This window comes from Anolis sagrei, chromosome 6 (assembly GCF_037176765.1).
Source record: "Anolis sagrei isolate rAnoSag1 chromosome 6, rAnoSag1.mat, whole genome shotgun sequence".
Lineage (NCBI taxonomy): Eukaryota > Metazoa > Chordata > Lepidosauria > Squamata > Dactyloidae > Anolis > Anolis sagrei.
Window position 1 is genome coordinate 28873846 of NC_090026.1, and position 16007 is coordinate 28889852.

The window sequence follows — 16007 nt, forward strand, 5'->3', positions numbered from 1 at the left end:
AAAAACAGTCTATAAAATATACATATTAAAACATATTTCTACAAAATGCATATTAAAATACACAGAACAAAGGTTAAACATAAGAAGCAAGTTTAAAATACTTGATTAAAACTAGCTGGGCATGAAAGTGAGAAAGCAAAGACAGGTATCTGACTAAGAACTCATTAATTTAAATCACAGAGAATTCTTGTCAGCTGTAAACACACCTTCATAAGCTGGCAAAAGAATACTATGATTTATAGGGTAAGCTTCTGAAAAAGATCTTCCAATCTTGCATTTTCTGAAGCAGTTGCTCTCAGAAGAGGATTAAACACACACATACACACACAAGGCAGTGTCATTGATATTTCTTCATGAAATGACTGACATACTGAACTCCTTGCCTAGCCCACCGAGTATCAACATCTCCGGTCCCCTTTCCTGCCCTTACCAAGACATCAGTGCTAGCAATAGAGCTGAGTTTGAGGTATTCGACAGCACGCTGCTGGAGCTCCACATCAGCATTGCGGATCTGACTGTCAGAACGCAGCACTTCCTGGATGGTGCCCTTGGTCTCGGGGAAGAGATTGATGAACTTGATGTATGTGGAGAGAAGCAGAGCTCGCGTGGACACACTGCAGAGGTGGAATTTGGAGTGCAGGAGGTTGAACTGCACAAGCGGGCTGTTGGGAGATGGGAAAATTAATGGAGGCAGCAATTAGTTGTGGCTTAGGAATCAGTCTGCCAGGCAAGTCAGAATGAGAGTATGACATCTGAACTGAGGCTTTCTAACATGCTCCACCTAGGAGAGAATGAACTGAGACTTGCTCAGCTGAACTAAATAGCAGTCAGTGTACATTTGGGTTGTAGTACTGCAGAGAACAGTTTGAATTATCCTCCATAATTAGCAGTTCCTTTATAGAGAAAGCTAGTGTATCAGTAAAAGGTCTACACTAGGTTGTTTGAAGGATATGAAAAATGAGAAAAGGATGAACCAGAACCTACAACAACTGCCCAATTTCCCTCCTTCAGAGTGACATCCCTTCAACAATACTCTCACAATTCCTTACCTGGAGCGAGGATCTCCAGCAATAAGGTTCCCAAACTCTCCTAGAATGTATCCTCCAACCTTCACCATGTTCTCATGACAAGCAGGAGCCTGCAAGGCCTATGAAAAATTAGAGCATATGTAATTCAGTGTGGATAGGTAGGGACAGCAGTGTGAAATTATGCTTCCATACAGTATCCTATACAATTAGTTGCATTGTTTTGAATGGGGCGGGAAAAAAGTACATTTCTATGTAATTTGCAGTACATCACATACATTTTCCAACTTCTTTTACATCTAAAGTAGACTCTTAAATCAAAAATAAAAGAATATATTCATGTGCAAAAGGGTTTTTTTGGGGGGGTGGGGCAGTCTGTTCCAGTACAGAAAACAAACTCCTAGGCTATGCTCAAAGGGCCAGCTTTAGCACAGCAGGTTAATCACCAACTGCAATTACAGTAAATCTTGCCAACCAAAAGATGGGTCAGGGTAAGCTCCTGATCTTCAGCCCAGCTTCTTACCCACCTAGTGGATCGAAAACAGCAATGTGAGTAGATTAAGAGGAACCACATTAAGCAGGGAAGTATTGTGGAGCAAAGTTTCCAAACAAAGAAAGCTCTTCAGCAAGGAGATGAAGCGACAGCACCCCCTGTGGCCGGAACAGAACAAAATATTCTATTTTTTATTTTTATTTACCACTTTTTCTTTTCTTTCTTTTTCTTTCTTTTCCTTTCTATTCCTTTTCTTTTAAGGATTTTAACTGATTTTAAGGAAAATTCTCAATAAATATTATTTATATTTAAAAATCTGCTTTGAACTGGGTTATCTGAGTCCACACTCCAATGTATTCCAGTTCAAAGCAGATAATGCCCTAAACGGTTCTGGCCCAATTTACCTGTCCAAACGCATCTCCCCTTATGAACCATCTAGAACTTTAAGATTGTCCGGGGAGGCCCTACTCTCGATCCCGCCCTCATCACAAGTACGTTTGGCAGGGATGAGAGACAGGGCCTTCTCTGTGGTGGCCCCTCAGCTATGGAACGCCCTCCCTGAGGAGATTAGATTGGCTCCCTCACTCTTAACATTTTGGAGACAAGTTAAGACATGGTTATATGAGCAAGAGTTTACAAATGCAGAGTAACTGGCATAGGAAATGGAATGACTCGGCAATGGAACTTGGACAACGTTATTTAACTACGCTGATGATAATGATGTTGGTTTTTCTTGTTTTTCTTGCTTCTATTGTGGTTTTATACTGTTTTAATGTTGAATTTGTATTTTGTTATGTGTACTGACTTGTTGTAAACCGCCTTGAGCCTCAGATAAGCCTGAGAAAGATGGTATACAAGTATAGTAAATTAATAATAATAATAATAACAACAACAACAACAACAACAATAATGTGGGATTTTATTCAGCTCTGTGGAAGGGCCTGAGAAACTCCTGTCCCTGGCTCCAGTTGGTGGATAACAGAATTCTAGTAGGAAAAAGTTGTAATTCTTGCAAATATACCACTGTGCTGATATTCAGCTTTCACCACTTCCCTGATTAAGTGTGCAAGAAAAAAAACTCAAACCCAGAAAACTCTGGCAATTGCCAGACAGATACTAATACAGCCATAAAACTACAGTGCAACTGCATTTGTGGCATGAAGCCATTTCTGCCAAGCTAGCTGGCTCATACTTGTGGCCATCACTTAGTGAGTCCTCATTCTCTACAAGCGGATTTTCAAATGCAGAAATGGAAGGAAATGGACTAATAATACTGAAACAGAAGAAACCTTCAACTGGATATAACACACCTTCAGTGCTGACAAATCCATAAATAGAACATGCAGCTGAATGGAGAACTGTCTGCTTATGCCCTAGAGCCAGGTATGTGCATCAGGACAGGAGAAGAGGATTGGGAAAGCTGAACTCTCCCCGCCTCCACAGCTGCTCCTGTTAGAGATGACATCTGGATGCAGCCCGTATCAAAGATCTGAAGGCTCATCAGGATTTTAAAACACCTGGGGCCAATTCTTAGTTTCACATATGAATATTATGAATAAATGAAAACCAAAAGGAGAGGGCTACACCAGGGCCACTGGGCAAGGCTACATGAGGAATTCAGGACCTCTCTCCACACAGAAATATGTTTCAGTCAGTGAGTCATGCCCACATCCAGTATAATCCACTCAATCCCACTTCTATTCTCAGCTTTCAACAACTATTCAGCATTTAATGACTGCTTTTGGGGAAAATGGGGTTCCTTCCTTTGCATTTTCTTTCCTAAAGAGTTGCTTGTCCCTTTGAGAACCTTGGGAGTTCCCCAAACCTACTGAAACTTTTCACTTTTGCTGCAAGAATAGTATCATGCATGCTCTAAATCTTGGAAACACAGAGGGAATGATTCATAGATTTGTCAGAAATAATAAAAATTAACTAGGTATTTTTAATTATAAAAATGTGAGTCAAGCACTGAAAGAGTTAAATGAATGCAATGACTCAGCAAAAGCTGCAGTTCTATATATGTAGGTGTGCCTGTAGCTTAGTAGCTGTCAGTCTGAGGTAAACCTCAGTGAGAGAAATGTCTCAGTGTGAGGTAGGCCTTATTCTGAGAAGGCCAAGCCAAAGAAGCCCCACGTTGAAGGCCTCGTGTGTAAAACTGTTTAAAGCTACTATGTGAAGCTGCTGTGTAATTTCGGTGTGAGAGGAGGCTCTGTGAGAGCAAAATTGTTTAATTGCATGAGAAAAAAGCCCAGTGTGGAAGCAAAGAAGGAAGTGTAAAGCACTTTATCTGTGTTATGGAAACATTATTATTGTAAATAGTACAACCATATTATTTTGTTATAAAGAAAAGCCTCTATGGAAGAGATAACATTGGTCTCTGTGTTTTTGTTCTTTTTATCTCTTTTGGCTACTGGTGCTGGGTTACGTTGCTACTGATAAGTACTCTGCTGACATTTATGAGGAGGATCTTGTGTTAATAAGTCCACTTGCCCAACAATAATGTTCCATAGAAACATTTCCTCTTGATGTTTCTTCATGTCAGCTAATCTTTCTCTAGCAAAGTAGATGAATACATGCATCTCCTTACATGCATTACATAGAGCTTGGCCCCATGTAAGCCGCTCCGAGTCCCCATCGGGGAGATGGTGGCGGGGTATAAATAAAGATGATGATGATGATGATGATTATCTCATGCTCCCCAAAAGGAAAGAAAACCACATTTCCTCTTTTTTACCACACACAGTCAAGGAAAAGATGTCCTACCCACCTCAAAGACAGTCTTCGCAGCGTAGCCTTGGACATCATCCCGGTTGATGACAATCTGGATGACACGATACCACACCTCCTCGCTCACATAGTCGCCAGCAATACGGATCAGATTGAGGATAGTGTCCACGTACCAGCTGTAATCCACTGCATATTTCTCAGCCAGGATAGCCACCTTCAGTACCTGAGAGGCAGAAAATGAAATATTTAATGCCAATCTCTATCTGGCTTTCTTTGTTCCAGTTCCACTTTGCTAGGTAAATGTGGAAACCCTGGAATTTGCCAACTCTTAGCGTCTCAGAAATACACTAAGACAAAGAAACAAGGTTAAAAAATGTGTCATAATGAGAAAAGATCAATGTTGTTTTTTGCTGCTCCAAAGTCCAAGACAGGGAGCAACTGAATCTTCTTCTATAGTGGTTTTTAAACTGAGGTTGAATGGCCATATGTCAGGAGTGTTTTGTCATTCATGGTAGGGGTTTGGACATGGCCCCTGTGGTCTTTTCCAACTCTGTTTCAGAGCTTTGTTTTTGAGACCCTCTTCCCCACTCCCTCCCCCTGTACTCTGAGTCTCTACTCACAATCTCCTCACGGATAGAATAATCGGCTGTCTCTAGGTAGCTAAGCATCTCTGAGACAATCTGTTTGGCGTTTGTTCGATCACACATGGCGTAGAGGAGGTCAGCAGCCCGCTGTCGCACGCTTACATCCCGTTCCGTCTGAGAAAGAGGAGGAAGAATGCAGTGTGAGCTCAGGTCAACCAACCTGGTTCATAAAGAGAGGTAAAGAGCAACTGACTGGCCAGTTAATTGCATGACATGGTGAGTGTCACCTGGTTAGTTTCCTGAGCCTGAACTTCAGGTATGTTCTTTCTCAGCCATATTATTTTGATGTTGTTTACAATTGTGATTGTTTTTATATTTTATCTGATGTTTTTAATTCATTGTGTTCTATTTGTAATTTTTCATTGTTTTCAATTAATGTGTTCTATTTGTAATTTTTGGGCTTGTCCCTTGCAAGCCGCCCCGAGTCCCCGAGATAAAATTGTTGTTGTTGTTGTTGTTGTTGTTGTTGTTGTTGTTGTTATTATTAATGACATAATGAGGATTATTTTGAGGGTCTCTCATATTCCATCCTAAAACATTAATTAATCACTATACCACAGTGTTTTTTTCTTGGACTGCTCTTTGTGACTTCTGACCTTGAGGGCATTGATGACTGTTTCAATGTGGGTCTTGACAGCCTCGTGAGAAAATTCCGAGCTGGCCAGGGTGCACATGCTCTCCAGGGCCAGGTATCGCAGGTTGGTCTCCCGATGCTGTAGGAACTGGCCAAGTTGATTGCATGCCCGCACCAACAGGTTGGGTTCGCTGTGGGTTTAGAAAACGGGTTTAAGTCCAGCATGAGCCACTGTAGGTCAGGGCTCAAGGCCAAGCCATTCAAGTCTCCAAGATTGCCAGCAGTGTACAAAACTACAACCATTGTCTTTGAAAATCAAAATGTTTCTCTTATCTACCATCTCAGTTTCCATGGCTTTTCCCTCTAATATTTTCATATGCCTAAATGGCTAACTATTGAAATGCTCACTCCAGACAAACATATTCAAAAAACATTTTTTTTATTATTTACCCTACTCCCACCCTCCACAAACAATTTATACAAATCACCTCACTACCTCTGAGGATGCTTGTCATAGATGCAGGCAAAACGTCAGGAGAGAATGCCTCTAGAACAATGGTTCTCAACCTGGGGGTCGGGACCCCTGGAGGGGTCATGAGGGAGTATCAGAGGGGTCACTAAAGACCACCAGAAAACACAGCATTTTCTATTGGTCATGGGGGTTCTATGTGGGAAGTTTGCCCAATTCTGTCATTGGTGGGGTTCAGAATGCTCTTTGATTGTGGCTGAGCTATCAATCCCAGCAACTACAAAATATCAAGATCTATTTCCCCCAAACTCCACCAGTGTTCACATTTGGGCATATTGAGTATTCGTGCCAAGTTTAGTCCAGATCCATCATTGTTTGAGTGCACAGCGCTCTCGGGATATAGGCGAACTACAACTCCAAAACTCAAGGTCAATGCCCACCAAACCCTTACAGTATTTTCTGTTGGTCATGGGAGTTCTGTGTGCCAAGTTTGGCCCAATTCCATCGCTGGTGAAGTTCAGAATGCTCTTTGATTGCAGGTGAACTATAAACCCCAGCAACTACAACTCCCAAATGGCAACATCAATTTCCCCCCAACCCCACCAGTATTCCAATTTGAGCGTTCGGACAATGGTGTCAAATTTGGTCCAGTGAATGAGAATTCATCCTGCACATCAGATATTTACATTACAATTCATAACAGGAGCAAAATGACAGTTATGAAGTAGGAAGGAAAATAATTTTATGGTTGGGGGTCACCACAACATGCGGAATGGTGTTAAGGGGTCACAGCATGAGGAAGGTTGAGAACCACTGCTCTAGAACATGGCCTTATAGCCCGAAAAAACCTACAACACCCCACTATACAAATTACATTTGAAATATCAGTCTTAGTCTCAGTTTTTCCACTCCACATCTTAATAGGTGTTGCCATGGTTGTAAACAAAGAGGTGTGTTTAATCACATGATATGGGAATGTAACAAAGGAGAAATTAATAGAATGTTACATCTTCAAATCATAATAGCCAATGGAAATGTATTACATGCCAGGATACCAGGAGTGTGTAATGTGCAAGAGGGAAAAATGGTTGACAAACTAACAGTGTGTGCTCAAATTGTTTTAGTGAGAGGTTGGAAAGATAAAACAAAGTGGACTCCTGACCAATTTGTATAACTACATAGTAAATATGCTAAATGTGGAACTAACAAATTGTAAACTGAACAATATAGACAAAATTGAAAATGTTATACTAATTAAGAACATGTGGGATCCAGTTAAGAATTATTCAAAAAACACCAGTCATGCTTTCTCAGTGTTTTGCCTCATCTGAAGAAGGGCACTTCCCCCTTCTTAACCTGTCTATCTTGTAAGATCATCATGACACATTTTATGAGCCCTTTGTAAATTACATAGCTAGAAGGTCAAAGCTGCAATTAGAGGTCTGAGTCGAATATTATCTTCTTTTCTATCTTTAGGTGGGCAAAGCCATCATATTGATGTCATTGCCACCTTTGCTTGCTTGCTTGCACGCTGGTTGCTTCTGAGTTGAGTTGAGTTCCAGGGCCAGGGAAGCAGATGGCGGAAACAGAAGAACGGCCTACCTCAGGGGAGTGTGCTTGCTCCATCCATGTTCAACATCTACACAAATGACCAGCCACAGCCAGAAGAGACAGAGAGTTTCACCTATGCTGATGATCGTGCCATTACTGCTCAAGCAGGGAGCTTTGAGATGGTAGAACAGAAGCTTTCCGAAGCTCTAGGTGCTCTTACTGCCTATTACAGGGAAAACCAGCTGATTCCCAACCCATCTAAAACACAGACATGTGCCTTTCATCTCAAGAACAGAGAAGTATCCCGAGCTCTGAAGATCACCCAGGAAGGAATCCCACTGGAGCATTGCAGCACACCCAAATACCTGGGAGTAACTCTGGACCGTGCTCTTACCTACAAGAAGCACTGCCTGAACATCAAGCAAAAAGTGGGTGCTAGAAACAATATCATACGAAAGCTGACTGGCACAACCTGGGGATCACAACCAGATACAGTGAAGACATCTGCCCTTGCGCTGTGCTACTCTGCTGCTGAGTACGCATGCCCAGTGTGGAACACATCTCACCACACTAAAACAGTGGATGTGGCTCTCAATGAGACATGCCGCATTATCACAGGGTGTCTGCGCCCTACACCACTGGAGAAATTACACTGTCTAGCCGATATCGCACCACCTGACATCCGCCGGGAAGTGGCAGCCAATAGTGAAAGGACCAAGGCAGAGACATCTCCAGCTCATCCCGTTTGGGTATCAGCCAGCACGTCAACAACTTAAATCCAGACATAGTTTTCTAAGATCTACAGAGACACTCGCTGGAACACCTCAGCAAGTGAGAGTCCAAAAGTGGCAGGCTCAAACATAGAACCTCAACCAATGGCTGATACCAAATGAGAAACTCCCCCCTGGGCACACAGAGGACTGGGCGACTTGGAAGGCGCTGAACAGACTGCGCTCTGGCACCGCAAGATGCAGAGCCAACCTTCAGAAATGGGGCTACAAAGTGGAATCCTCGGCATGCGAGTGTGGAGAGGAGCAAACCACTGACCACTTGCTGCAATGCAACCTGAGCCCTGCCACATGCACAATGGAGGACCTTCTTGCAGCAACACCAGAAGCACTCCAAGTGGCCAGTTACTGGTCAAAGGACATTTAATCAACTACCAAACTCACACATTTTGTATTTTCTCTGTTTGTTTGCTTTGTTCTGCTAGAAATGTAATATAACTGACTGGCTGCCCTGACACGAGAAAGAAAGATTGCCACCTTTCATCATTATATTCTGAAATATCTTAAGATTGTTTTCTTTTACTACAATTTATCAGCAGCTTCTGTGTGATAATGTGAACTACGGCAGGACCTTGCTATCTGCTGGAGTTTGGTCACAGAAACCCCCTGTGGATACCAAGATCCACGTATGCTTGGGTCCTATTATACACAATGGCATAGTAAAATAACATCCCTTATAAAATTGGCAGCCTGTAGATCTGTGAAATGGCAGGAGGACACAACGGGGACTGCCTACATATTAGTATAGTACTCAGCATGGGCAAAATCAAAGTTTGCTTTTGGAATTTTTTCTTGAGTATTTTCAATTGTAATTGGTTGAATTTGAGGATTCAGAACCCAAGGATATGGAGAACAGCCCATATAAGTATTTATATTTTAAGAATTATTTATTTATTTATTTATTCAACAAATAAATACAACTTAAAGGTAAAGGTTTCTCCTTGACATTAAGTCTAGTTGTGTCCAACTTTGGGGAGTGATGCTCATCTCAATTTCTAAGCCAAAGAGCAAGCGTTGTCCGTAGACCCCTCCAAGGCCATGTGGCCTGCGTAACTGCATGAATTGCAGTTATTTTTCTGCTGGAGTGGTGCCTATTGATCTAGTCACATTTGCATGTTTTCGAACAGCTAGGTTGGCAGAAGCTGGGGCTAACAGCGGGAGCTCACCCTGCTTCCCGAATTCAAACCACCAACCTTTTGGTCAGCAAGATCAGCAGCTCAGTGGTTTAACCCGCTGCGCCAGGGGGTGGGGAGGCTCCTAAATACAACTTAGGAGGGTCTATATAGCTGAGAATGAATAAGCCAGGCTGTGTGCTCACCTGTCATAGTGGATAATAAGACTGATGGCTTCAAAAAGAATTGCATTCTTGGCATTGGAGTGCTGGACTTTCTTGGACTTGGGCGGCTCCTGGGCCTTGTTGAGGATAGTCTCTAAGCACTCGACCAGACGTCCTTTGACTGCTGCATCTTCTGTGGGGAAAGCAGAGGGTAAGAGAGACATATAGCAGCACATTTAAAAAGACACAGGTTCCCAGTACTTGGTGCTTGGCCATGAAACCCATTGGGTTACCTTGGGCAACTTGCATGCATTCAGAGGAAGGCAATAGCAATATCCCTTCCACAATAAGTTATGCCAAGAAAATAATTTCAGTGTCCAAATTGTTCAAAGCTGATAACACAATTATTGGGTCTAGTTTTGCTCACAATCCATTATTTGTATAAGATTTGTTCCACCTTGTCTCCTGTGCTATTCTAATAATATAATATAATATAATATAATATAATATAATATAATGCATTATATATACATATAATATTTATAATATTATAATGTAATACAATATATTACTATTAATAATAATAATATGATATTATAATTATATTTTATATTACTTGTAATATTACTATGCTAATAATTTAATATATTGTATGTATATTTATCTTGTAAGCTGCTCTGAGTCCCCTTCGGGGTGAGAAGGATGGCATATAAATGTTGTAAATAAATAAATAAATTTGTGGTATGAGGGTCACCCCAATATATGCACAGAGAAGACACATGATAACTACTCATTGGTTGCACCCTTTCCTGAATTTCTCTCCCCTTCCCACCTTACACCTAGGCATCTTCCTACCTGGAGGAGGATAACATTGCAGCAGTCGCAGGAGCTTGACGGAAAGCCAGGGAGCTGGCACGAAGTAATAGGTGTAATCCTGTAGGTCTGTGGAGGCTGAAGATACAATCTATAGGAGAAAAATATATGTGTTGTAGCCAAAAGTGCAAGTGGGAGTACTCTCAATGAGTTATAGTAAAGCACCCTTCTCTTCCCTGTTAGCATCTATTTAACCATCATAGAAGTCTGTAAATCTAGCCTCGCAGGTCAACTCAGATGTGCTAACAAGAAGTCAATCAGGAAGGTGGTTTAGATCAGAGCTACCCAGCAGGAGATATTAAATTCCCACCACGCCATTTCCCCCAAGTCTTCCACTTCCTCTCACAGCTTTTACTGCCTTCAAAGCAGTAAAAGCTGCTTTTACACAGCAAAGCAACAATGAATCTTATTGTGATTGTTTCTTCTAGAGAAGTCTGTGGACAGGAGCTAAAGAAGTGTTGGGTTGCTGTGAGTTTTCAGGGCTGTATGGCCATGTTCCAGAAACATTCTCTCCTGACATTTCACCCACATCTATGGCATACATCCTCAGAGGTTGTGAGGTATATTGGAAACTAGACAAGAGAGGTTTATGTATCTGTTGAAGGTCCAAGGTGGGAGAAAGAACTTGTGTCTATTGAAAGCAGGTGTGAATGTTGCAATTAATCACCTTGATTAGTACTGCAAAGCCTTGCAGCTTCAAGGTCTGGTGGATTCCTGCCTGGGGGAATCCTTTATTGGAATGTGTTAGCTGGCCCTAATTATTTCATGTCTAGAATTCCCCTGTTGTTCTAAATGCTGAATGAGGCATGCCCAGGCTCAGGAAAGGGATCATTTACTTCAGACAGTACTGCATTTGCTGGACAAGGTTAAATATTCTGTTCTCCTATTGCTTCCTGCTAGAAATCACTGCCCAACATCTGTTCTTCACCTCAGGAGAAAAGCTCTACTTGGCACCAGTGGGAGTGTAGCTTTCGGGATAGCTGGCATGTTTGGGTGAGAAGTTCCAGAAGCAGCTTAAGAGAATCTTTTCTGGTCTCATAAAGCATCCTTCAAGATTTCTCCATTTTTGCTGTTTCACTCCCGGATTTTTCTCTCTCTGAATATGTTTGCATTCCAAAACAGACTATGGTGATTGCTTCTGCTGGGGGAGCTATTTAGGTTGCAGTATCCATAGATTCATGCCACTTTGCACCAGACAGCAGAAAAACAAAGCTATTCAGCATCTCCTTAGCTGGACTACTGATATATTAAATTAGTCAGCTTCTCCTTCCTTTGCCTCACTGCGTACCCTCTATCTCAACAGGTTCCTATATCTCATGCTATGAATGTAGTGAGAATTATCACAACCCATTCATGGCAAATATTATGATACAAACTGGGGAAATAAATGTATTATGCCTGCTGAATTAGTATGACTGCAATGTTTTGTTGAGGAAAGCAACCTTCTCAAGCCTCCTCTATATGATGTTTGTCTGCTTTATAATATGCTGTTTAATAGCCTGAAGTATATGTCTTATCTGATTTGCAGTTTCCTTATTTCTATATACCCAAAGCAGTGGGAGGGGCTGCTGGTCATGTGACTGACTCAATGACAGCTTAGAATGTTCAGGTTTAAACAGGATGACAGGGAATTTCAGTTGAGGAATGACTGCTAGAGAAGTATGTTGGTTTTTGAATGAGCTTAAGTATAGAAGTCTGTCAGAGTGCAGAAGCTCATGTTATAATAATTATCTATCTATCTATCTATCTATCTATCTATCTATCTATATAAATGCTCTGTGCATAAGAACCAATGAACGAAATCACACCAAATTTGGCAACAAAATGTCTCACAACACAAGGAATGACCATCACTCAAAAAATTATGATTTTATCATTTGGGAGTTGTAGTTGCTGGGATTTATAGTTCACCTACAATCAAAGAACATTCTGAACTCCATCAACGATGGAATTGAACCAAACTTGGCACACAGAACTCCCATGACCAACAGAAAATACTGGAAGGGTTTGGTGGCCATTGACCTTGAGTTTGGGAGTTGTAGTTCATCTACGTCCAGAGAGCACTGTGGACTCAAATAATGAGGGATCTGGACCAAACTTGGCACAAGCACTCAATACGCCCAAATATGAACACAGATGGAGTTTGGGGGAAATAGACCTTGACATTTGGGAGTTTTGTCACTGGGATTCACAGTTCACCTACAATCAAAGAGCACACAAAAGAATTGGGCTAAACTTCCCACACTGAACCTCCATGACCAACAGAAAATACTTAAGGCCATCCAATCCAACTCCCTTCATCAGGGCAAAAAAACGTAATCAAAGTCCTCCTGACAAAGAGTCACCCAGCCATAGATATAGATAGATATGATTCACACACAGAGAGATATAGTATCATAGATTTGAAAGGGCGCTTAAAGAAGGACAATAGTATGTTGCATATTCTAGGGTGGGCAAACGAGACACTCTCCACAACAACACTGACAAAGAAACAACAAGAAATGCTGTTTACCCACAAGCATAAAGAAATTACATATATTAGAAACCAACACTTTTTCATTACTTTATTTTCCAGATCAACAGACTGGGCCACAGCAACGCGTGGCAGGGGACAGCTAGTAAATAATAAAATACTAATAATAAAACTATTTATATACTGCTCTATCTCTCCGGGGGGACTTAGGGCAGTTTCCAAGCAACAACAGCAAAACATAGAGTCACAACATGAACAAAAAATAACAATAACAATGTTAAGAAGTTAGAAACTGTTGAGGCTTGTGTACACTCTTATTAAAGAGCTGTATAAAGCAAAATAGTTCATGAAGAAACTATTAAAAGATTATAAGTTCAAGATGCAAACTCTCTGAAACATTACTGAAGTTTTTAACCTTTGGCAAAAATGTGCCTGTATCTTTAAATACATGACGTTATCAATAAACAAAACTTGTTATCTTTAAAAGAAGTCTAGTTGCATCATTATCTGCTGAAAGCATCAAACAGAAACTAAATATCTACATGCCCAGCGATCATTCATTACCAAATAAACTCTGCTACTCCGATTAGATTGTGATCCTAACAGTTCATGATCTATACCCTGATGGTCAGTGATTCTAACATGATCTATTATCCCCAATATGTTTCCAGTACCACCATCCACAATTTTATATGCAGAATTCTTGGTTCCCATATATATAGCCTCTATGAGTTTCAAACAGTCCAAAGACTCCCACAGAAGTAAAGTAAATAACATGGAAACTTAAGGCAGACGAAATAAGCTCTTCCTCAAAATTCTGGACTCACCCTGCTAAGCCTGGAGACAGCCAAGGATACACAGGTCTTGAAATCATCAGGATTCTTCTTGCAGAGGCAGGCGATGAGACTGACAGCAGCAGTGACGACACCCTGCATTGTAAAGAAGAAAGAGGAGAAATGACACCATTATTTCAGTAGAGAGGCTGTAAAAAAGGACAAGATGTACCACTGTTTGACCCCACATTATGTACACATTACTGGGTACATAATGTAAGCCAGTAGCTTTCAACCTTTTCTTCATCATGGACTCCCTTTTAATTACTTTTGTGGTTGCAAACCCCCAAGGTTAAACTCAAGATTTAAGGCACTAGCCTTCATCAAATATTTATTCCAATTTTCTCATGAAGATCCCAATTTAGAGAGAAGGTGATATAAGTTAATCTGTTAATGCACACATTCCTATTATGATATTTGATATTTTAGGTTTTATGTTTATGCCTGATATTATAGGTTGTTTAAATTTTATTCTAATTTTTTTTTATACTGTGGAGTTTAATTTTTGTTATTATATGGCTATTGGTTGTTATGTTCAGGCATTGAATGTTTGCCTCTTTTGTGATTGGAATCCATCTAAGTCCTTTCGGGGAGATAGGGAGGATTATTATTATTATTATTATTATTATTATTATTATTCATATAAAAAGCGAACCAAGGGTACAGTTTTATTCTAATTTGTTTTTATATGCTGTGGAGTTTAATTTTTGTTATTATATGGCTATTACTTGTTATGTTCAGGCATTGAATGTTTGCCTTTTTTGTGATTGGAATCCATCTGAGTCCTTTTGGGGAGATAGGGCGGATTATTATGTTTATTATTATTATTATTATTATTATTAATCGTATAAGAAGCGAACCAAGGGTACAGTTGTAATGTATATTAAAAACGCAAAGTTTAAAAACTTGGCATTATATTAAATGTCCTTTGACCAGTAGCTGGCCACTTGGAGAGCCTCTAGTGTTGCTATAATGAGGACCTCCATTGTGCATGTGGCAGGGCTCAGGCTGCATTGTAATAGATGGTCTGTGGTTTGCGCTTCTCCACACTTGCATGTCATAGATTCCACTTTGTGGCCCCCAAAGTCGTTGCCCAGGGGGACATGAGAGAAGCCTCCCCGCAGGACAGCAACACATCCAGGCGTCCCCTGAGCAACGCCTTTGTAGACGGCTGATTCTCTCACACCAGAAGCAACCAAAATTATTATTATTATTCCACATTAATTTAAAATAATAGTATCAACACTAACAACAGTTGATAATTTAATAATGTAATCCATCGTGGACCCCCATGACAACATTGTGAGAACCACTGATGTAATTTATTTATTTACCACACTTGTACTCCGCCTTTGTCAACCCTGAAGGGGACTCAGAGCGGCCTTAGAAAGGAACAATTGAATGCCATAAATATATATTACATACACACACACACACACAAATAGATATACATACATATCGATAAATAAACAAATGCATTAAAATCTAGAACAATTAAAAAATCAAACATTAAAACATCAATTAAAATCACACAATCCAAATCATACTCCAGGGCCGATCCAAGTCATCATTGTGCTATTTTGTCATCTCTTATTTCACTGCTCCAATTTACTGGCCAAAAGCTTGGCCTCAAAGCCATGTTTTTAGTTTTTTTTTTTTGCCTGAAGGGCAGGAGGGAGGGGCCGATCTAATTTCATTAATTTTTATCCACAGATGAAAGGCCAACAATGAGAAGGCCCTGTCTCTCGTCCCCACTAGTTGCACTTGCAAGGGGAGTGGAACCGAGAGCAGGGCCTCCTCCAACGATCTTAGCCTCCAAGGTGTCAGCTATCTTTATGACAAGGTAGGGAATGCAAAGGATACAACGTGTAGTATTACCACAGAGAATCATTTGGGGAAATTTTGGCTCTCTGGATACTTTGGTCTAGAACACCACCACTCCAAATCTTTTATCATCAGCCATTGGATTTGGAGCTGATCAGGCTCATAGGTCAAAACTTCTATATGACTGTGATGGCCGTGGTGGTGCAACAGGTTAAATTGAACTTGCTGATTGGAAGGTTGGCGGTTCGAATCTGTGGGATGGGGTGAGCTCCTGCTGTTACTTCCAGCTCCTGCCAACCTAGCAGTTCGAAAACATGCAAATGTGAGTAGCTCAATAAGTACAGGAAAGGAAATGGCATTCAATGCAGTCAGGCCAGCCACATGACCTACAGACAACGCTGGCTCTTTGGCTTAGAAATGGAGATGAGCACCACCACTCAGAGTTGGACTCAACTAG

At 40.9% G+C, this 16007-nt stretch overlaps 1 protein-coding gene across 6 annotated transcripts in view; it reads right to left on the reverse strand.

The window, feature by feature from the left end:
- The window catches only part of AP2A1 (adaptor related protein complex 2 subunit alpha 1), a 50655-nt gene that overhangs the window by 15133 nt on the left and 19515 nt on the right, over positions 1-16007 (reverse strand). For 4 of the 6 annotated variants that reach the window (XM_060780753.2, XM_060780752.2, XM_060780749.2 and 1 more), the window contains exons 6-13: positions 13721-13822; positions 10403-10511; positions 9590-9740; positions 5486-5654; positions 4866-5003; positions 4286-4468; positions 1050-1147; positions 431-662 (exon numbers count right to left, since the gene is read on the reverse strand). In XM_060780753.2, the coding sequence (XP_060636736.1) occupies positions 431-662; positions 1050-1147; positions 4286-4468; positions 4866-5003; positions 5486-5654; positions 9590-9740; positions 10403-10511; positions 13721-13822 (1182 nt within the window). The remainder of the gene's footprint in view (positions 1-430; positions 663-1049; positions 1148-4285; positions 4469-4865; positions 5004-5485; positions 5655-9589; positions 9741-10402; positions 10512-13720; positions 13823-16007) is intronic. The other 2 variants (XM_060780751.2, XM_060780755.2) reach the window with 1 other exon arrangement.